The sequence below is a fragment of the Protopterus annectens genome, chromosome 2.part1 (genome assembly GCF_019279795.1).
Source record: "Protopterus annectens isolate FY-2018-M chromosome 2.part1, PAN1.0, whole genome shotgun sequence".
Classification (NCBI taxonomy): Eukaryota; Metazoa; Chordata; order Ceratodontiformes; family Protopteridae; genus Protopterus; species Protopterus annectens.
In genome coordinates, this window is record NC_056729.1 from 1,999,758,836 (window position 1) to 1,999,781,373 (window position 22,538).

The 22,538-nt window shown below is 40.0% G+C and overlaps 1 protein-coding gene across 1 annotated transcript in view; it reads left to right on the forward strand.

Annotated features, from left to right (window-relative positions):
• LOC122795079 (3-hydroxy-3-methylglutaryl-CoA lyase, cytoplasmic-like) overlaps positions 1 to 22,538 on the forward strand; it is a gene marked incomplete at its 3' end in the record, with an annotated part of 307,454 nt that overhangs the window by 88,663 nt on the left and 196,253 nt on the right. The window contains exon 3 of the mRNA XM_044063654.1: positions 20,209 to 20,316. Coding sequence (XP_043919589.1) covers positions 20,209 to 20,316 — 108 coding nt within the window. The remainder of the gene's footprint in view (positions 1 to 20,208; positions 20,317 to 22,538) is intronic.

The window sequence follows — 22,538 nt, forward strand, 5'->3', positions numbered from 1 at the left end:
ACAAACGTTGTGACGTATAACCTGTGCGCGCAAACACGGCCACATCCACTAACTACTCCAGATATATACCTGTCAGTGACATAACATCTCACAATGTGCTGTCATAACATTACATTCTCTGTTGATTGTACTCTCCTGCACACATTGGTTTATATGGGTGATTTGAATGTTTATTATACAGACGATTACTACCTATAGCTGCAAGCTGTGGTTAAGGTATACTTTTGCACATGATAAACATCCCTGTCTTTATCAGGATTGTAACCACGAATGCACAGATACTATGCGGATGCCGTAACCATTGCACTGTTGACATTAACATTGCTTCCACCTATTTCCTATTTAGATGATTTCTGTGTCTAAGCTAGGCTAAGCAAAGGACGGTAGCCCCCTAACTCACTGAGCTTCTCGTACTCATGACATAACAACATATAACAAATGTACTGTGAGACAATACATTACATTCCTAAGTACATTAGGCATAGCCCCTCACTGACACACTTTAAGGGAAACCTTGTTGTGTTAATTGGAAACAGACTATACACCCCTGGGATCATGTGTCCCAGAACCATACAGCCAGGGGGTGGGGGAGCCTTCCAGTTTGATAGCTGCAAGACTTGTTGGGTGAATTGAATGGTGTTGAATTGCCACATTAACATGCCCTCTTTAGATCACTAAGTGCCCCTATCACCCTCCACAGCCCCAGTCTTCCACTGCTTCCTGCAACTCTGCCTGGGATTGCTTCATTGGCTATGCTTGACAGAGGCTCAGTTACTTCATCAATGGTGCAGAGAAGGCCAACACACTGTTGCTACGCTTCTTATTGCCCTTGGGCAGATAGATAGTAAGCTATCTGTGCACCTCTAATGTGCAGGCCATCACAGCCATAATTTGCGAATAAACAGACCTTCAGATCGCAATATACAGTGTGAGCTCACCATGCAGTCAGGAAACAGTTGAGCACAGCACAAACATACAAAACACTGATACTTAGTCACTCCAAATGCCTATCTTGGAAGCTAGAAGACTTGTATAAGGTTAAGGCTTTCTATTGCTTACCACTAGGTTACCTACAGGGGAGATGACAATCAAGCACAGATCGGGAACATGCATGCAATGATACCATACTGGCCTATGTGTCTGCCTTACACTTTGGAATACTGGCTAAGGCTATTGGTGCCCCCATGATGCCTTATTTAGGAGAGTCCCAAAGGTGAATACCAGCTCCATAAACAGCACAATAGCAGATTCAATGTGGTTTATGCTACTCAACACCAGGGGTTGAACTCACAACATGCATGCACTCACAGCGCTCCTCAGGATGGACAACATCAACATCTGTGCATTAACTGCAATCTGTCTTAAGGCTCCTGATAGCACACCAGCACTACCAGACTACAACCCATACAACACATTTCAGCCACGGAACATGGACTGACAGACATGGAGGGTCTGTATCCATATCCATCAGGGATACCTACACCTCCAGGTTAGTGGGGCAGCGTGATACCTCTGTGATCATCCATATGCAGCTAACATCAGCCACAGCAGCAATGTTGAATGTGGCCTGCTACGGATCACCCTCCATGACTCAGGACCTCCACTCCACCTACCTGGAGACAGCGGAGAACACAACAGTCCTAACACACACCCTGACATTGGTCAATGTCAACAACCATACCATTAACTGGGATACATATTCCAGTACTCACTTCTGGGACCAGCGCTTCCTGAAATATATCACCTCATATGCCCTGTATCAGGTGATAACCTTCCTAACATGGCGTTGAAGCTACTAGATGTGGTCATCACCAACATGGGCAACAGGTGCACCATAGTGGAGGTTTACCAGTCACTGTTTAGATCTGACCATGAACTATTCACTGTTTCCACACCCTAGCATCTCCCCCACCCATGGATACCACAGTGTATACCTTTCCTACAGCTAAATTTACACTTCTAATGACAGGGGTGGGGGGTTTCACAGCCCCCACACTAAGGGGAAACACTGCTCCCGATACAGACAGATATACAAATGCAGTCTATAAGCACCTACATGGATGTATGGATCGTGCCATCACTGATAAACCAAGACTCACTCCTCCTAGACAAGGACACCAGTCTGGTGGACCTCTGCAATAAACAGGCTATACTACAGATGTAGGACAGTGTCCCAGACACACAGCAAATCCCACAAAGGTCTGACATCCGTGACCAATATTAGTATGATACGTAGGTCCCTCATGACATCATCTAAGGCTAACATCAGCAAGAGAATACGCAAGAATTTGAAAGATAACCACAAAGCCTTATTTGGCTATGTCAAGGATCTACGTGGTGACACACAGATTTGCACTGTGCCAGTAAAATATAGCTCAAAATATGCTGACCCTACTGATATCACCAACATTCTTGCAGATACATGCAGTGCATACTTCACCACCTAAAGAGCTCGCAACACTACCCGTAAGGTTCAGTATCCCAACCATCAGAGGCACACAGGTGGAAATGGCCCTCTCTAACAGCAGAACAGAATGTCAATGGAGGCAGATGTTGACCCAGACTGCATCTTGCAAACTGTACATGACAACCTGCCCCCCCCACCTAATTATGCATTCCTACCTCAGCCTTTCCACAGGCTACATTCCCATACAATGGGGTGTGGCAATGGTTATTCCACTCCATCATGGGGAAATCACAACTGACCATGGTAACTACCACCCCATAAGCCTGACTAGCCTGGTCTGCAATGGTATGGTTTGCATCCTCATTGCACACATTAACAATGACATTGGTAACCTTCGGACATATGACCCAACCCATGTCAGCTTGGTTGACTGCAGTTCATGCCTACTGAACCTGTTTTACATCTTACATACAGTCACCAAGACATTAGATGACAGGGGAGGTGGTTCACACATACTACCTGGACCTCACCAAGGCTTTTGACACCATGCCCCACTCAGGTATTATTGATAAACACACCAGCCTGTACATTCACCCATACATCACAGGTTGGGTTGCCAACAGGCTTACACACACAACCCACATGATACGACTAGTGGTCTCCAGGTCCAACTCTTGAACAGTCACGACTGCTGTCCCAAAGGACTCAGTCCTGGGAGCCCTACTGTTTGACATATATGTCTCAGATGTACAGGAAAACACAGGAGGACTACTGCAGAACATGACTGGCAATGACTGCAAACTGGGAGCCATGACTGATAGTTCAGCTGAAATGGACATCCCTCAGGGGGCCTCCCAGAGAAAATCACAGGGTGCCACTGACACAGCCTCCATCCAAGTGCTACTAAATGCATGGTCATTCCATTGTGGAATTATCAACACATGAGCAGCAGGCACTTTAATACAGGTGAGGAAATGGGGTATCTGGGGGCTAAGGTAGATAGTGATCTCTCCTCTCCACAGTAGTTAGGACATCCTTCTGTGTAGGCCATCTGAGTACTAAAAGATTCCCATCTAGACATACTGGGGTTATAGTGCCCCTTTACCCATCACTCATTAGTCCCATCATAGGATATAATAATCCATGTGGGATGTACATCAGAGGACACGTCCAACAGCTGGGGGGTCCACGAATGTACCTCACCAAGGGGAATACTGGCTTCCAACATATGGCCTATGCAGCCGGACTGGATACACTCCTGCTTTACTTAGTGGCATCTCATTTACCCAGAGATGATTTCCACTGACCAACACAGCCATGTTGAACTCTGGCTTGATGGATATGCTCCACCTATGGGAATCCATGTCACAATGAGCCACACACTGTAGTGAGCTGACCTTGCCACAAAAATAACCGGAAGATGCTGGAGGGACAGCTTCCTGTCACAGACACTCCCCATACTTTGGAACAACATCCCTATCTACATTTTATAGACCCCCTCACTAACACTCTGCAAGAGAAACCTTGAAGGGTGGATGGGGAACGGTAGATGTACCCAGGGATCCCGCCATTGGCTCTGCTCCACAGAGGGATGGTTAATGACCCAATGGGGTGGCAAATGCTAACACATTTTGGCTGGCCTTATGAGTGGCCTCTGGCAGTTGGCCAAGTACCTACCTATGAATCTTTACATACGGTATATGCATATGCTGATAGCTTAGTTTACTGTTCAGGTGTTGACTTACCTTGTGCCACTGGCTGTTGTGCGTGCAATAGTTGAGGGCTGCCTATGTTGGATGCACACAGTAGACTGCCTATACATGACAATTTACAGGTAGTCTTGTGTGTGTGCCATCCATTTTTTACTGTGTGTGCAGGTGGAGAAGGGTGTCAGTCCCTAGGTGCCTACACTGTCAGTGTGTGTGCTATACGTTCCCTCTTTGCCAAGGCAAGGGCATACTGGGCATGCCTCCATCTGCTTACTGGGGCTGGCTCAGGATGTTCATGGTCTGAATACCTCTGTGCCTGTGGGGTCCTTGGCAATGGTGGTGGGCTGTGAGGGCCTTCACCATTCTGTCCCTGCTGCAGCTGTTTCCGCAGGACAATATTGTGTAGCATGACACACACTATGAAGATGTGGGCACACGTGCCTGGAGAGTACTGCAAGGCTCCACCAGATATGTACAAGCAACGGAACCATGATTTCAGCATCCCAAACACATGCTCTATGATGATTCTTGTTTGTACGTGTGCCTCATTATGGTATTCCTGCATGGGTGTGTGTGCATTTCTGATGGGAGTCATCATCCATAGTTCCAGTGCATAGCCAGCATCCCCCACCAGGTGGCCATTTGGGATGTCCCCACTGGCAAATAACCGATACAGCTGTAAGGCATGCCAGATGTGGGAGTCGTGATAGCTTCCAGGGCTGCCAGCACACACATCCATGATAATGCCCTGGGCATTGCACACAACCTGGCAGTTGATGGAGGGGTATCCCTTGCAGTTTATGTAGCACCTTCCCTGCTCACTTGGTGGTGACTTGATGTGTATGTGCGTGCAGTCTATTGCACCCAGTACCTCTGGGTATTCTGCCATATGGTGGAAGAGATGCATATTGCTGGCCAACTCCTCCTGCGTTTGGGGGAAGTATACGTACTCATTGGCATGTAGTAACATGGCATCCAGGAACTGGTGTAGTACCCTAGATGCTGATGCCTGTGAGATGCCTATGATATCCCCAGTTGGTCTTTTAAAGGAACCTGTAGCTAGTATTCTCAGGCTTACACATACCTTCATATTCACTGGGATGGGTTCCCCCTCTGTTTGTTCTGTCTCTGAGGCGTTGCGGGCACAGCTCCACAAGTTGCTGTAGGGTGTCCCTGTCCACCCTGTAATGCTCTACTATTTCCAGATCATGTTGCCCCTGGTAGGTTAGCCTGGGTCTGAACACTCTCCTCCTCCTCTGGTGCCTGCGGTGGTCATGTGCATCATCCTCCACACCACCTTCAGTCTCCAACACATGCTGATAATTCAAAGCTATGTCACCCCCTGACATGTACATAATAAAAGTTCCCCGTCTGTATACACCACTGATGCAGAGTGTATGGGAATACACAAATGTGTGTGAGGTGCTTTCAAACTTTATAGTATTGTGCTATGGATGCTGCTGATGTAAGTGGGTGTGTATGAACTATTCCAGCTGCTGCGTGTCTTAATTATGGGTTTTGCAATGAGTACTGCTAGTGTGGGGCCTTTACTTTGGAGATCTACTTGCCTGCCTTGATTACTCTGTTGCCCTTTAATTCACTTTTAGACTTGGATCCCCTCCCATTATCAGGCATGCATCCACCTGCCATCTTTCTTGTTTTGTACTTTCCCTACCCAGTCATGGTGAATTGTGCCTTCTAGCTGATATACTGAATATCGCCTTTGTTCTGCTTTGACACTTTGCTGTTTTCTTTGCAGAACAGCCCCTGCCCTTCCCTGTTCTACAGGTAGCTGCTTGCAGCCTTGTTAGCTGTTGTCAATGGCCCACTGTAGGCTCCTAGGTTTTAATTAGTCATTTGTACTCCAATTTTACTGCTGCAGCATTTCCTTATTTCTTTCCTATATCCTTCCTGTTTCAGCTGCAAGGTGCGATGCGCATACCCGTTTACGGGGTTTACGCACGTTTTCATCTCCATTCACATGCATACTCAATTACCCTGTGTACTCTCTGCTAAGCATAGCTATGGGCAATTCGACACACCCCTATCCTGCAGCTTTGCCTAGCAAGGGGCAGACCGGTTTAGCAATGCTTGAATGTGCTTAAAGCAATGGCGATACACCCCTCTCTTGATGTCATCTTTATCTCAAGTGTTCACCTTGGTGTTATAATGCCACACTGTTTTGTGCATCCTTACACCAGCGGGAAATCTGCGATTCACTATTACTCCTCTCATTTGCATGGCATTGCCTACTAATTCCTAGCTACTGCACATAACACTATCACTGCCCCTTAGCAACCCTTGCGCCATGAGTATGGTGTAGCATGCCTGCCATTGACTATTACAGGGAAATCATGATATGTGTTTCATTGTAGTTTTATTCTATATTTTTATATATTCCTTGTGATCCCCTTTGCGCACCGCTGCCCTGCGCTTCCACGTCGCGATAGTGCGACTATATATATTTAATGTTAATTTTATATTTTGTACATTTTTTTTTTTATGCCAATGGCTATATATTTAGCCACTGGCATATATTAACATTATAATACATGTGTTTGGTCAGCTGTCATGGCTCCGATTTTATGTTTGCAAAAATGTAAACAGTTTTCTACGGTTTACATTTCAGCTTGCTTACATTACTCTTGCACCACTTCCTGAATCGCTACATACCTTCAATTGCATGCTATACTGCTGCACATGGGGTAATTAGCATACAAGGCTCAGGAGTTGTACGGGTGTAGTGTATGCAGGTAGTGCATGTGGAATCAGCTCGTACCTAAATCTCTTGGTGGCCATATTTGGTGTTAGATCGCCGACGCTACGCCTGCACCTGGCGCAAGCTTCATGAATCCCAGGGTATGTCTATTATGAATTCTATAAATATTTTTTCAAATACACTGGTTCAATGAAGCAGTATCAAGATGGCAGTATTATGCTCACTGAAATATTCCTAAATATGGCACAACAGCTTTGCTCATTCTGGATGATCCAGAATTACATGTCTAACCCCAAATTTCAAGAGCATCTGTAGTAATAACAAAATCTTTCTTTATCTACAGCAATGGAATTATCTGCTAATGAGTGCAAAACATTTTATTCTTTATAGTTATTTTTCAGACTCTTACTGTTGGAAAATGCCAGGGTTTAGAATTAATTCATTCCTCTCCCGAGATTACTTTACATATTTAACGCATCCAATACATTCATACATAATAAATTCTTCAAGATCACACAAACAACACTATGAAAAAATGTTTATGGCATCCACAACCTATCAGGATAAGCTATCAAAAACTTATTTATCCTAAGGATAAAGGTGGAATGGGACTCCCTGATCTTAGACTATATTATGAAATTAACAAGTGTAGTAGATTAATCAATATTGCAGAATATAGGAATGATTCCAATAAATGGTACCCGATGTGGGTGAAATTATACCATAATTATATTAAAGCATTACACTTTAACCCCAGGGCACTTCCATTTTTAGAAAAAAGCTCTTGGAGGGTGTATAGATTACAAAAAGATTTAAGGGAACAAATTATAATCACACAAAATCTTTTTAATTCCTTAAATTTATATGCTGCTTTCAGGACACTCCAACATCCCAACATTAAATTGAATGATAGGTTGATTAACTTGAATTCTTACCCACTGCTGAGGGATAAAGCTGTATTAGATTTTCTGCCATTTAAACATGACTCAGTAATTGACATGAGGAGCAAATTAAATTTACCGCCCAAATACACAACTATTTTAAGACAACTAAAAGAGGTATGTTGCAAATACTGAGACGGTATTAATATCTCAGATTCAGATATAGCTACATGTAAAACATTATGGGATTTGTTGATACGTAAAAAAAAATGATCTCAAATGTATATAAAATTATTATCTCTATTAAATGCAACAGAGAGACTATACATTCTAGCTACTGGACCAAGCAGGATTCTACTATTACATCCAACAAAATTGCTCAGGCTATTCAGAAATTCTCAAAATTTATTCCCCTCCAAAAATTTAGATATACACAACTTATGATTTTAAATAATGCTTACTTTAGACCCCAAATTCTTAATAAGTGGTACAACGATATACCATCAAACTGTCAATTCTGCCCTTCGCAAAAGGCAGATATCATTCACATTTTTTGGAGCTGTAAATGCTCATACAAGCTTTGGTGTGCCTTAAGGGTCAAATTAGAAAAAATGGGATATGAAAAAACAACTCTATCTTGGAAATTTGCTCTCTTACATATTCCCCCAACAGGATTTAGAATGAAACATATACATCTTATAATAACGATATTTATGTTAATGAAATACTACATCACATTAAACTGGAAAAACAGGACTACACTGTCATGGGAAGGCTTTAGACAAGTAGCTAGAAAGCAAATACTTGTGCACAAATATATATGTATTCCATGAAGCAAAAACCCTCACAGAAGGATTCTTGGAAATTGATTTTAGATGATATTCTGACATGATATTAAGTAAAAGATATGAAATCATTTTAGTAAGATATAGATGAGATTTGTATATAGTTGGTTTTAGTGTGTAGTGTGTACTTATGTTTATGAGCCTGCTGTTATGTATGTAAATGATTTGTCAAAAACTAATAAAGAGAATGTAAAAAAAAAAAGAATTAATTCATTCCTGGTAGCATGTTTACATATGGACAGTGCAGTGGTGCAGCAGTAGCATTGTCGCTTCATAGCAAGAGGTTTTACAGTTTGATTCTCAGCTGGGGAGCCTTCTCCATGTCCTCTTTTTTTCTGTGTTTGTGTGGGTTTCCTCTGAGTGCTCCAGTTTCCTCCCAAGTTACAAACACCTGTGTCTGGAGCATTTCTCCCAGGGCATCCGCTGAAAATTGTCTTTGTTCCAAGCCAGACTTTCCCAGTAAACAAATGTTAAGTAAATATATACATTCACAAACAAAATATCAGTAGAATATTTTCCAGATCATGTATTCTGCATACACTGTAGCAACTGTTATAACAACGCAGCAAAAAAGTGCAAATGTGGGCTGTTCTGTGCATTTGTGGCATCATTTGCATTGCATGAACCCCATATGTGTTACAAGGAATGAGGAATACTACACAGTAATTGGTAGGAAATACAGTGCCATACCTCTCTACCTCTTAAAGCAATAAATCTGATCAAAGCCATAAATAAAAGTGGGACAAAGGACCAAAATAGGGACAATTATTAAATATTGGTCTTACAAACTTAGAAAGTTGATAGAATAATAGGTTTTGCATTACCATGAATTTTCTGAAGGGTATGAAGTCTGAAACTCAAATGTCTGTCATTATAGGATCATAGGAAGTTACTAGGCTATTGGCCCTGATGACCTTATAAGCCTGGCCAAGAGTTTAGCTTATGTATGGACAAATCAGCACCTGATGCCCCTGTCCAGCAGCCCTTGTGGTCATTAGCCCAGTAAAAACATATGAACCTATAATATTAAAGATGCTAAAAGGTTGGCATAATGGTTACAGTGTTTATCTTACAAATACAAGGTGCAGAGTTTGGTTCTCACATGGGCAATTGGCTAGGCTTAAAATGGCCTGTAAATGGCAACTAGCCTAGTATGTACCTATGAAAATGTTAAAGACAGTCTCAGAGGAAAGCCTTACCTTACATAAATTACTTTCAAAGTACGAAGAAACTTTGGAATCTGAGATGGGCAATGATCTTAGCTATTATTTTTACAAAGTGATTAGAGAGGATTATACCAGATTTAGTGGTAGAGGAGACTATACCAGATTTAGTGGATGAGAGACTGAAATTATCTTTCAAAATAAGATCAGCAGAGGGATGCTAGTAGATTTTTGGGGATATCGGCTGTATTTTTGGAATTAGCAGAACATAAATGGTGAAAATCAAGAAGTGTGATTTTTTTTTTATTTGCTATAAAGAATGATTTTGATGTGGCAGAATGGTCTTTATGATTTAAGCCTCTTTTGGAGAGTATGGTCATCCCAAATGTTCGAAAATAGATCAGAAGTTTATATAATGTCCTAAAGATTAAGCTGCTAAGAGACTGAGATCTTACCAACAAGGTATATATATATATATATATATATATATTTATATATATATATGTATATAGATATGTATATATATATATATATATATATATAGATATATATATATATATATATATATATATATATATATATATATATATATATAAAATATATGCATATATGTGTATATATATCTATATATGTTGTTGTTGTTCTTCTTCTTTCGGCTTTTCCTGGTTAGGGGTCGCCACAGCGGAACTCCGGTCCGCTAATGATTGGCAGTAGATTTTTTATGATGCTGAGGTGCCAGCTCGACACCCAACCTTCAACGAAGGCACACCCATTCATGCATGTCTTTCAAATGCACACACACACACACACACGCATACACACGCACACACACACACACACACACACACACACACACACACACACACACACACACACACGCACACACACACACACACACACACACACACATATATGGATCTACTTCAGTAATCGAACTTTTAATTGTTTGTAGACAATATGGCTAAGACTAACATTGAACATTTAAAAGTTCGAATATTAAAGCAGAAACAAAAAAAAAGAAAAAGAAACAAAACTAAACCTGCATAGCAGGGGGATCAAGCCCCCCTTCACCCCCCACTACTTAAATATACCAACTCCAAGATCGCACTACATTGCGGAAAAGGGAAATATTCCCGTTCTGCACTGTACGCGGATCTCCCTTCAGTTCGTTCAGACATTTAAAAGTTCGATCATATGGTCTCGGCCATATGAGATTCAAACTTTTAAAGGTTCAATCTACTGAAGGGGACCCATAAAGATATATATTTATATATATATATATATATATATATATATATATATATATATATATATATATATATATATACCTTGTTGGTAAGGTATATAATCAGTTTAGTTAAGAGTAAGCAAAATGACTATGCGTATAAGACAAAGATGTAGGGGGAGTGTGCCAACAAGTCTGTCAAAACAGGAGGCCTGGGGTTATTCATAGGATCATATGCTCATACAGATTTACTAGGTTATCGACCTGGAGGTCATTTTAAGCCTAGCCATTTCATCCCAATGTAATGTCATAGATACATTAATCATTACCCAGGATTGCATTTAGTAATGACTGCCCATATCCAGAAGGGTTTTTGACGCTATCCCTAGTAAGAATTTATGGTGCCCCATCCACTCATCCAGGTTCCTTTTGAACAGTGTGATAGAGGTGCTCTGTTTCACATGAATTGGTAGCCTATTCCAAAGATGAGGCAGTTGCCGAGAGACAAATCTGTCCTTCCAGCATGTCCTATTTAAGTTGCAGGCCATATGTAGGTCCCTGGAATGGTTAGCTCTAGTCACGTTTGATTTACAGATGTGCAGCAAGTTCATTAGGTTTGGGTCTGAGATTGCTCTGTAAGCCAGGCATAAGACTCGTCTAAGAAGTCTGTATGATACAGAGTATGGTGACATAGACTTTAGTTGTCTGTGTAAGACACATGCTGGAGTCTCTTGATCTTCTTTGTTAGAAACCTCTGAGGTTTCTCCAGTTGCTACAGGTGCTTTGTGCGGTACGGGACGAATGAGACATTATACTCAATTATGGGCCTGATTAGTGCTGAGTATAGAGGGGTTATAACCTCCTTTGCTCTCAAGGTGGTGTCATTACTAATTAAGTGCTACATAAAAAGCCTTCCTTACTACAGTAGACACATGGTGGTCAAAGTTAAGATTGCAGTCAACTTGTGATCCCAGATCCCTTACCACTTCGTAGGTACTTAGGGTATTTATTGTTATTGAATTGATAGTGTGAAGGGACATTATTTTTGCCAAAGGGAATGACGATGCATTTATTTGCATTCAGTTTGAAGCCATGACTAAGACACCAATTGTTGGTCTGCATAAGACCCTCCTTGCGTATACTGACATCAGTTGAGGATTCAATAACTGCATCTAGTTTGTAGTTGTCTGCCAACTTGGTCAGCCACAGCCCCTTAGTTTTGGCTTGAACTTCTAAGAAGTATATACAGAACAGTAGGGGGCCCAGCACTGACTCTTGTGGCACCCCACTGGTGACAGGTCTGCTGGTTGATGTGGAGTCACCCACTTTATAGTGTGTGTCTGGTTTGTGAGCCAGTTGACAACCTATCTTACAACAAAGGTGCTTACATTCAGTTTGCTTAGTTTATCGGTAATGCCTGAGTGTGGGATTGTTTTAAAAGTCTTTGCCAAGTCGAGGTATGCTGTATGCACAGATTTGCCCTCATCAGTTGACTTGGTCACATTCTCTAAGAAATTCACCAGATTTAACAGCAGGATTTGCCCTTGATGAAGCTGAATTGGGATGGATTCAGGGTTTGGAGGTCATCTATGTCTTTACTTATGAGGTCCATAATGATATGTTACATGGCCTTACAGATGAGGCTGGTCAGGCTTATGGGTCTGTAATTCCCCGGGCCTGTTGCTAGGCCACCTTTGTGGAGGTGAATAACTTTTACTGTTCTCCATTCCACAGGAACAAAGCCTGTGTTTAGGCTATGATTGAAAAGGGTACTTAATGGCGATGCTAGTTCATGTTTTAGCCTGTTTAGAAGACAGCCTAGGATTCTGTTCCCACAGATGCTGTGTTTTTTTGTCTTGGACAAGGCTTTAATGACCTGGGCTTCAGATATGTAGGGTGGGGTGGGGAGTTTGGGCAAGGTTTGTGATAAGTTTTCATGGGATAAGGGAGTGAAATTTTCACCAAACCTATCCACGAGCAAGTTTGCTATCTCTGTGGGGTCAGTGTGTGTGATACTGTTAGTCACTAGTTCTGCACTTGCTTGGGTCCTACCTTTTAGGCTATGTACATAGCTGTAAAAGACCTTATGGTTATCCTTGGCTGTGATTGCTAAGTTTTTTTTTCCCAAAGATGCCCTTAGAGGATTTGACTTGTTGTCTTATTTGTCTGTTGAGGCTGAAGAGGGTGCTTTTCCATTGTTGTGGCCTCACCTTTTTTTGTTGGACAGCAACTTTTTCCATTTATTGTAAAGTTTGTTGATGCTGGATGTCAACCATGGTGGCTTGTTTCTACTTGGGGTTCTGGCTTTGATTCTTTCTGGTACAGGTAAGTCTATAAATTGTTGCAAGTGATTGTACAGGGCTTTGGTGTAAGCTTCAGTGCAGTTACCACTTCCAGCTGGCGGCGGGCCTTGGAATACATTTATACCTTCACCTAGGAGGGTATAGTTTGCCTTGGTGAAGTTTTTTAGTCTGACTTTGCCCTTTGTGAGTTCGGGTGTTAGTGCCACCTTGAAGGTGATTGATTTGTGGTCAGATTTAACTAATGAAGGTCAGACAGTTGCAGCAGTGCACCTGCTTATCATGTTAATTAGGACCAGATCTAGTATGTTTGCTCCTCTTGTTGGAGTATGAACAATTTGTTCCAGGGCATTTGAGTTAACAAGGTCAAGGAACTTTTGTGCTAGTGAGTTAGGGCTAGAGTAGGTTTCCCGTTGATTGGGAGATAATTGGAATCCCCCATAACCAGAGTGTTTGGGCATATTTGGATTGACACCAGTTTAGTTAAGTAGGCCTTGTGCACATCATGACCCATGGAGGGGAATCTGTAACTGGCTATGACTTGAATGGGGATCTTACCCACAGTAACCTGAACTTGGAGTAACTTTATGGTGTTGTCCAGTCTAACTAGATGGGAGGTGAATTTATTATTATAGATAGAAACACCACCTCCTTTGGTTGTCACATGATTGTTTTGTGGTGTGGAAGGCATTGTAGCCTTGCAAGGCCAGGGTACTCTCTGAGGCCTTGAACCAGGTTTCTGTCAATGCACAGACATCTACATCTTCCAGTGATAGAATTGCTTCCAGCATGTGCAGCTTTAGGTTTAAGATCCTTGCATTTAGCAGTATGACCCTTTATTTTGTTAGGACTTGCACATTTTACGTTGGTAAATTTATTTTTGAGATCTTGCCTAAAAAAGGCAGTATGGGGGAGGCAAGTGTCTTTACCAGCAGCCGAAAGCCTAGTGGTGCCAGGTGCAAACTGTCTCTGGCAAAGCAGTGAGGTTTGTCGACCATGACTTCCCAGGCTGACAGTAACTGGATCCCCTTGGAATGACACCAAAAATTAAGCCAATTATTGCAATCAATCATTTTTTGTTTATACTGTGGCATCATTCTAGGTAAGGGTAGTATGCTGCTCAATGCTAGGGACACACCTGCCCAGGACAAATACTCAGAGATCTCAATCATGTCTCTTTTCATATAGACCAGTGAGGTATGTCTCAGGTCATTCACTCCAATATAAACTATGAGAGAGTCATAATGGTGCTTTTTGCTGAGAGATCTGAGTGCATTCATGATCTGAAGAATCCTGGCACCGGACAGGCAGCTGACTGTTGCTTTCTCCCTGTCCAACCTGCTGAGTGGGACATCTGTTTGTCTCTCTACTGAGTCTCTAATGACAAGAAAAAATGTTTTTTGAGTGTAATGCCTTACGGGCTTGGTAGGTGAGACACTGGTGTTACTATCATGGGTGCTGTGGGAACTGTGTTAGTTGTAGCGGTCTTGTGTTTTGGAGGTCTCTGGTGTTTCAGTAATTTTTTTGAGTGAACGTCTGCGTATGTTGATTTTTGCATTTGATGCATGCTATGTGTATGAGTAGTGGTACTATGTGCATGAGTAGTGGTGGTTGGTTGACAACCTCTTCAGTGTTACTGTTTTGAGTGTGAGGGAGCAGGGATTCAAGATACTTGGTGTAGATACATCTCTTGCACTCTGTACTAGAGTGAGTTATTAATAGAGGGTTGTCAGTGTACATGAGGTAGTTGCTACACTGCCTCAGGAGGCCCAAGTCAACATGGTTGGCAGGAGAAACAAAGGTAGTCCAACTGTCCAAAATGCTAGGTTGAAAAACTGTTATCGCAAAAGGGCGGCTTTTCAGGACTGATCAAGGAGGTGCTCAGTGGATAGATTTTTCTGCTGGGGTATTTTTTTCTGGTGGTTTATTAGGTCACAGCTTACTAGCAGTATTTCTTTGAATGGAAAAGTATGAAGGGTGAGGACTACACTAATGTGTTACAGCTGTATCTAATGGAAAAATTGTAAGATGTATCTATCCGGCTATGGCGCACAACTGGGCAGCAGTGCATGATACTGTATGATGCGCAAACAAGCAGAAACCTGCTCAGATGCAGAGGAATTAAATACCAGAAGCTGAAAACTTGAAAAAAATGCAAAAAGGTAAAAATAAACCAATGAGGATGCTTACTCTAAGCCATAGACCAACCACCCTTCTTCAGACAGTTCCAATCAGCACATGTCTCTCAGAAATGTGTAAAAGGACCCTCTCCAATCAAAAATGGCCTGGAAAATGTGTCCAGAACTAACAGCCACTACAAACAGACCCAGATGCAGCAAGCCTGTATGTGGACTATGATACACCTACTTGCTACCCTAGTTTTGGTGGGAAACACTAGAGAGTGTTTAACACAGTAGAGAAATAGCAGTGAGACACTAAAAAAGAACATTTAAACAGTAGAATACCCTGGTAGGGTTTGACTAGTATGTGTGCAGCTGCTGAGAGCTAAATGAGGACTCAACAATTGAGCTGCTTTGGCCAATACATGGAACTTGGTGGGCTCCAGGCTAGTATGCTGAGCTACAGTTAAAGACATTCAACTTTTTATAAGAAGAGTATTGACACTATTTACTATTCAGTTCAAAGGTAATTGAAATGTCAGGGTCAAGGAGAGAAAGCGGGAAAGCTAAAAAATACCCCACTCCCTAAAAATGATAATCACCTCCTCTGTATCCCACTAGTGTTAGACTGCTATGAAATTCAGGGTACTGATGGTCATAGTCATATATTTAAGGTGGCTGTTGTCATATATAAATATAGCATGCCTCCTCAACCCCTACCCCAAAATGCAGCCACATTCTGTACCATTTTGATGTCAGACTGGGGCAAAATGAAAAGAACAAATGAATACAGTAACATACATCAATTTCTTCCAGTCGCATGTATATAAACAGCATGCCTCTTTACCCCTACCCACAAAGGACTGACATCTGTATATGCACCTAAAGTTTGAGTGGGGTGCAGGAAAAGTAAAAAGTAATGATCACGATAAAGTATTCCAACCTGTTGCTTATAAAAGTACACTGCCTCTAGACAAGCTATAATGACCTTCTGTGCACACCTCTGAGGTTTGTGAGAAAAGTTAAAGAAATAATGACCATACTGTCCTCAGCCCTCATGTAATTCATAGTAAACTTCTGTGTACACCTCTGAGGTTAGAATGTGAATAAAAAATTAAAGAACTAATGTTCAAATTGTCCTTGGCCTCCCTCACAAGCTATAGCAACCTCCACAGATGATTTCCATACCCATCAATTATAGCCAGTTTTTTGACTGTGAACAGGTTAGATGTTTGCAGTTTAAATAAACAATAACAGTTACAGCAATGCACAGTAGTCACTTTAAGTTATTCCATCTTATTTCACATATATGCAATACTGTCATGCAGAACCCTACTAGTAACTGTTCCAACTGAGAACTGACAAGATGGTGAATTACTTTCATCTACTAACCATAACCACCCAGCTGTTATAGTTATTTTTGTGTATGCTTCAGATTTATGACTGTGTAAAGAAATGATGGTTATATAATGTATTTCAACTTTGTATCACACATGCAAACAATGATGGTTATGTAATGCATTTTAAATCTGCATCACATAAACAATTCCCCACATAATATGCATTAAAGTATGCAAAATTATGTCACACAAAACCCATGAATACTACTAAGTCACAATAATGAGGAAACTAAAGGGAACAGTTAGTCATTTCAATCACAGTCGCAACAAGTTTAACTGCTTAGTCTGTATATATCTCTCAGATGTCCATCTCTCATTATAAAATCTATCTATCTATCTATCTATCTATCTATCTATCTATCTATCTATCTATCTACACACACACACACACACACACACACACACACACACACACACACACACACACACACACACACACACACATAAGAATGAGTAATTCAGTCAACTGTCATTAAAATTGACATTTTTTAATTGATACAAGCTGATCAAATAAACAGATGGCCGACAGGTGTGTGATGCCACTACATTACTGTGATTGGGGAATATGACCATCTCCTGGTATTTTGCACTCTCAGATTTACAATATAAAATAAGCAGTGGATGTTGGGGGCATAGTATCCCACATAGGGGGTACAGGTGTGCTTGCAACCCTATAAAATATGTGTTTTAACTATTTTATTTCATATTTTATTTGTATGCAACTGATTCCTTGCTGCATGTATTGTGAACATTTTTGTTGTCAACATTACTGACATTGATATTTGGGTGTTTTGATTATTTTAAATATACCCATATGTGTATTTTTATTGATAGATAGATAGATAGATTGATAAATAGATAGACATCAAATAAGCTCCACACAGTGACTTACACATATAGCTTTTTTCACTAGAGTGTATTTTTCTGATCGATATAAAGACTGAAACTCAAATATCTGTCATTATTTACTTACTGCAGCTTTCAATAATTAAGCCAAACCCCAAAAATTTTACAAGAAACAGACATAAAATATTGTGCACAACCATGGACATTCTGTAAAATCAGTGACAGCTAAGAGATGTGCATATCTGGTTGCCTGCTAAGATTAAAAGAAAAAAATGTACGTACAAACCAGGCCATTGTACCATTTTCTGTAGCTTCACTTGTTTATTGCTTTCTTTTTCAGACCATCTGAAGACTGTCACTGTGCCTCTGGTCACAAAGTCCCAATGTTGTCATCGCCATCACCTTCCATTGTTCAATTTCTGCTCAGTACCACCGGCTGCAATCCTGACAACAAATCACAGAGACTCGCAGAACCTGTGCTCATTTTCTTGATCATGGGTGGAACTAAACAAAAAGCCCTGAAATTAGAAAATTTATAGAATTTTTCCTGTAGGGTGCAGCAGTCACAAGCAAGTAATGTAATGGGGAAAAATAGAGAGAGAGAGATGTTAGAAAAGTCCTTCTGGCTGAGTGTTGCCCTAGGCAGTAGGCATGTCACCTATGCCTAATTCTGGCCATTGTCCAAAGTTACATAAGTATGTCTGCCTAGCAAATATTTTTGATTGCCATAGTTGTGCTACAAAAGGCTACGGCAATGTAGACATACCTGTCACTTGAACTGAAAAATCATGCCCTCTGCTTCTGTGATAACCTCAGACATAGAAATCTATCTGTCTTACATATCTATCTATCTAATCTATCTTTCTTTCTTTGTTCCTTTAATATATGTATGGAGGCAGGCTTATTTTCTAAACATTCCAGAATGACAGCTATCTATGATCTCTAGAGTATAACCCAACAGATTTTCCCTGCAAGGATGAATAATTGGTGAACCGTGGATTTCTGCTTCCTCCAGTGGAATAAGTGAAGGTCTAGTGTGTGAGTCATGAAATATCTCTTACTGTACATTATAGAAATATGTGTCACACTGAGTCTTTCAATCCCACTGTACAGAATGTTCCATATTTCACACCATACAGACCTCCATCAAATCCCATGTATCCATTTTTCGACCTCCATCAAATCCCATGTATCCATTTTTCGACCTCCATCACATCCCATGTATCCATTTTTCGACCTCCATCACATCCCATGTATCCATTTTCTGACCTCCATCACATCCCATGTATCCATTTTTCGACCTCCATCACATCCCATGTATCCATTTTCTGTGTTTTTAAGTTAGTGCTCTCCTTTTCTTTATTACGCCTCTTTAATTGGTTAAACTTCTCTTCAATAAGGCATAAGGTGTCATGAGAAGCTAAGTGTTTTATGGTTATCATTTGAGTCTAATTCTAAGGTAATTTTTCAATTGCTAGTTTTGTAGCCTGTAATTATATTTTGGTTCATTTTAGTAGTTCTATGAGGGTTATATTCGAATTTGTTAATTTTATAGTTACAGTTCTCATATTATTTTTAGATAATTTAGGAAGTTAGAGTTTACTGGTGATGCTGTTTCGGGATTTACTAGATACAGCTAATGTTTTAGTTCACCTTTTATTTTCTTAGACTAACTTTTCTCATTTTTAGAAGTAGATGCAGGTAGGCTGTGTTATTTTTGCATGGCTGTGGTTGTGTATTTTGCGTATGCAACATACTTTAAAGTCATTGGAAATGCAGTCCGTGTTATTATCTAATTTTAGATTGTTTTTCTTTAACCTAAATGGAGAGTGTAAATGCAATTAAATTAATAAAAACAGAATTTGATTCAGGGGGGGGTTGCTTTGGGTTGACTAGGGTGTTTTACCGAGAGTGTATTTGCTTTGATTTTATGTATAGAATGTGTCACCTTTTACTTTATGTTTTGTAACTCACATAAATATGATAGGTCTTGGGAATTTCCATAGCATTGATGATGTAGTAAATATATACATTAATTACTGATGATGTATTTAGAGTGTAGGTAAACAAAATATGTACATAGTGTAAAAGACATGGGCCTTGATTAGGTTTATCTTGGGTCCACTGTTAGCATAAAATATAAATGCATGCCGTCCATCCCATTTTATCTATATTTTATATATATATATATATATATATATATATATATATATATATATATATATATGTGTGTGTGTGTGTGTGTGTGTGTGTGTATGTATGTATAGTAATACTTAATGTCATTGCTGTATGCTATGTCAGTGTTTTCTGTATTAAATTATGAATGTTGAAGTTTGGGTGCTTTCACTAAATGGGGGGGGGGGTCAACAGTTGAAGAGAAAGAGATGCTGTAATGTTTATATCTGGTAGCTAGTTAACATTGTTAAAATTATCTAAAGCCTTTACTTGTTTAACCAAAGAGTTTATTTTACATTCAGTGCATGCAGTATATATAGGACTAACAGTCTTATAACAACTGATATAATTTACTGCAACAAGTATAACACTGATATCTTAAGGGCCCACACCTTAAAATGTATTTGTTTCTATATAGGTAATTGTCCCCACAAAAGTTAAAATTGACTTTATTAACCAACTTTCAGAAGCAGGATTTCCTGTCATTGAAGTTACAAGCTTTGTTTCCTCAAAATGGGTGCCACAGGTAAGAAGAAAAAAAAAGTGACTTGTCATTGTCTTTTTAAGTGAACTAGCTGGCAACATGCAGTCTAATGAATAATTTACTGCTGCTACATTAAGTAATATCTGAGTGATACAATTTTGCAAATAACTACTACACTCCTAGGAATGTTTAAATGCTGTAATTTCACATAACTGTAGCATTTTACAACATCCCATATAATTTTCCTCAATGTTATTAATTCTCCTCTGTATTTATTCTCTTTTCACAAATGCTTATAGACCTCATTTTAAGACTGATTTTTTTTTTTGCAATGTAAGAGCTCAGGAGCAATGATATATGTTTACTCTGAACTATGGTTATTCCTATATAGTTTTTTATTATTTAGCTTTTCATGGGGATGAAATTCTTATTTCAAAATGTTTGAAATGATGGTGGAACTATTCTCCTTCTGAAAGCAAGTCACTGGCATGATGTGCAAGCACTGATTTACCTTTTATAAAGACAGGAACATTTTTGGAACAGAGCTCTAAATATCATATTATCTGATTAGCTGATTTGTAGAACTGTGTGTCAGGTATTGCTTTTACAAATTAAGTAAATATTATCACTCTATTAAATGAACCAATACTTCCCTTTTTAATCAAACTACTGAATGCTCTACAATAAGTTCAAGGCGATATATAAGTATAAAACAATTAGAAATATGATTTGAGTCAGGAAACAGAAATAAAATATTTGAGAAGAGAATGCTAAATATTGAAATGATCTATTCTGTGTAAAATATGATAAAGAATAATTTTGAAATATGGTTAAACGCAAGACCCATAATGCACCTATTGCTCCCCATGACATCTTATGGTTACAACTATTGTATTAACAATAGAAGTTGTTTTCTCTTGTGAAACTCTATAAAATATTATTAAAGTTTGCATATAAATTCATGAACATGCACTCCTTTTTTTGCTTCTAGACAGAGGCAAATTTTCAAATACTAAAGGAACCCTTGCAGTGGAATATTCAGAATATTAAATCACACTTAGAGGTAAAACATATAAAAGAACTATCATACTCTATTTTCTATTTTTATTTTGTTCTTTGTAAAGTGTATTGTATTGCAAAATATATAAAAATATAAAAGGAAGAGATTTTAATTATCTTGGCCAGCAGGTATCAGGCTGGGTATAAGTCTTGCATTCATGATTAACTCGGCTCATTTTTGAGCATTTCCCCTGAGGTTACGATAATTAATAAGGGCCTTCTGGTTATCTTTCACCTGGGAGGCTATCTTTACCTCATAGTTTGCTTCAGCAAAGTTGACCGGCTCTCCAATTTGTTTGTTTATTCAGGTGAGTGTCTTTTTGCACTGTTTTGTATGTTCCTTCTTGGCTTTGGAGAGCATTTTTTCCTTTTGTTGACTAGCCTATATATGCTAGGGGTCCACCAGGGTGGTTTATTTTTCCAGTAATCGTAGGTTTGACTCAGACAGGTGCTGCCTCCTCTATGCAGCTAAGAATGTGGTTTTGAAGTGCTTTTTGTACAGCTCAGACTAGGCCTCGCTGTCATCCAGATTCAGAGGGACTTGGAAGTTTAATAAGCTGTCACTTAGTTTGAGGTATTTGGCCTAAGCAATGTTCTTAACAGGTTTGGAGTTTTATGAGAGTTCTAGATTAGTTTTAATACTAAAGGAGATCACTTTTTGTATATTACCTGGGAGGAATTAATGCATGGGAGGGAGCCGCATACCCCATGTTCTTGATATTTCTACCACTAGTTGGGAAGCTAACTAGTTGCTCCAGGATGTTTGCATTGACGAAGTTGGAAAACCTCTGAGAAAGTGAATTATGGGTCATATAAGTCTCCCAGTTTATGGAAGAGTAGTTAAAGTCACCCATAAGTATGGTGTTAGGCTGAATGTTAAGCGATTTCAGTAGGTTTAGGTAGGAGGTGTGGTTTTCCAGACTCATGTTAGGAGATATGTAGCTATTAAAGATATGATCGGGGGTTGCAGCTATGGTTGGTTGGGCATAGAGCAGGTCAAGAAAGCCATTTTTTTGGACAAGTCTAGCAGTGTACTTGTCCATTATGAACACTAAGACACCTCCCTTTGTTTTTATCCTGAGCTGAGGGGGATGGTAATGTATGAAACACATTGTAGCCTTTGAGAGCAGGGCTGCTTTCTATGGTTCTGAACCATGTTTTTGTGACTGCAAATATGTCTACTTTCTCCAGAGAGAGCAATGCCT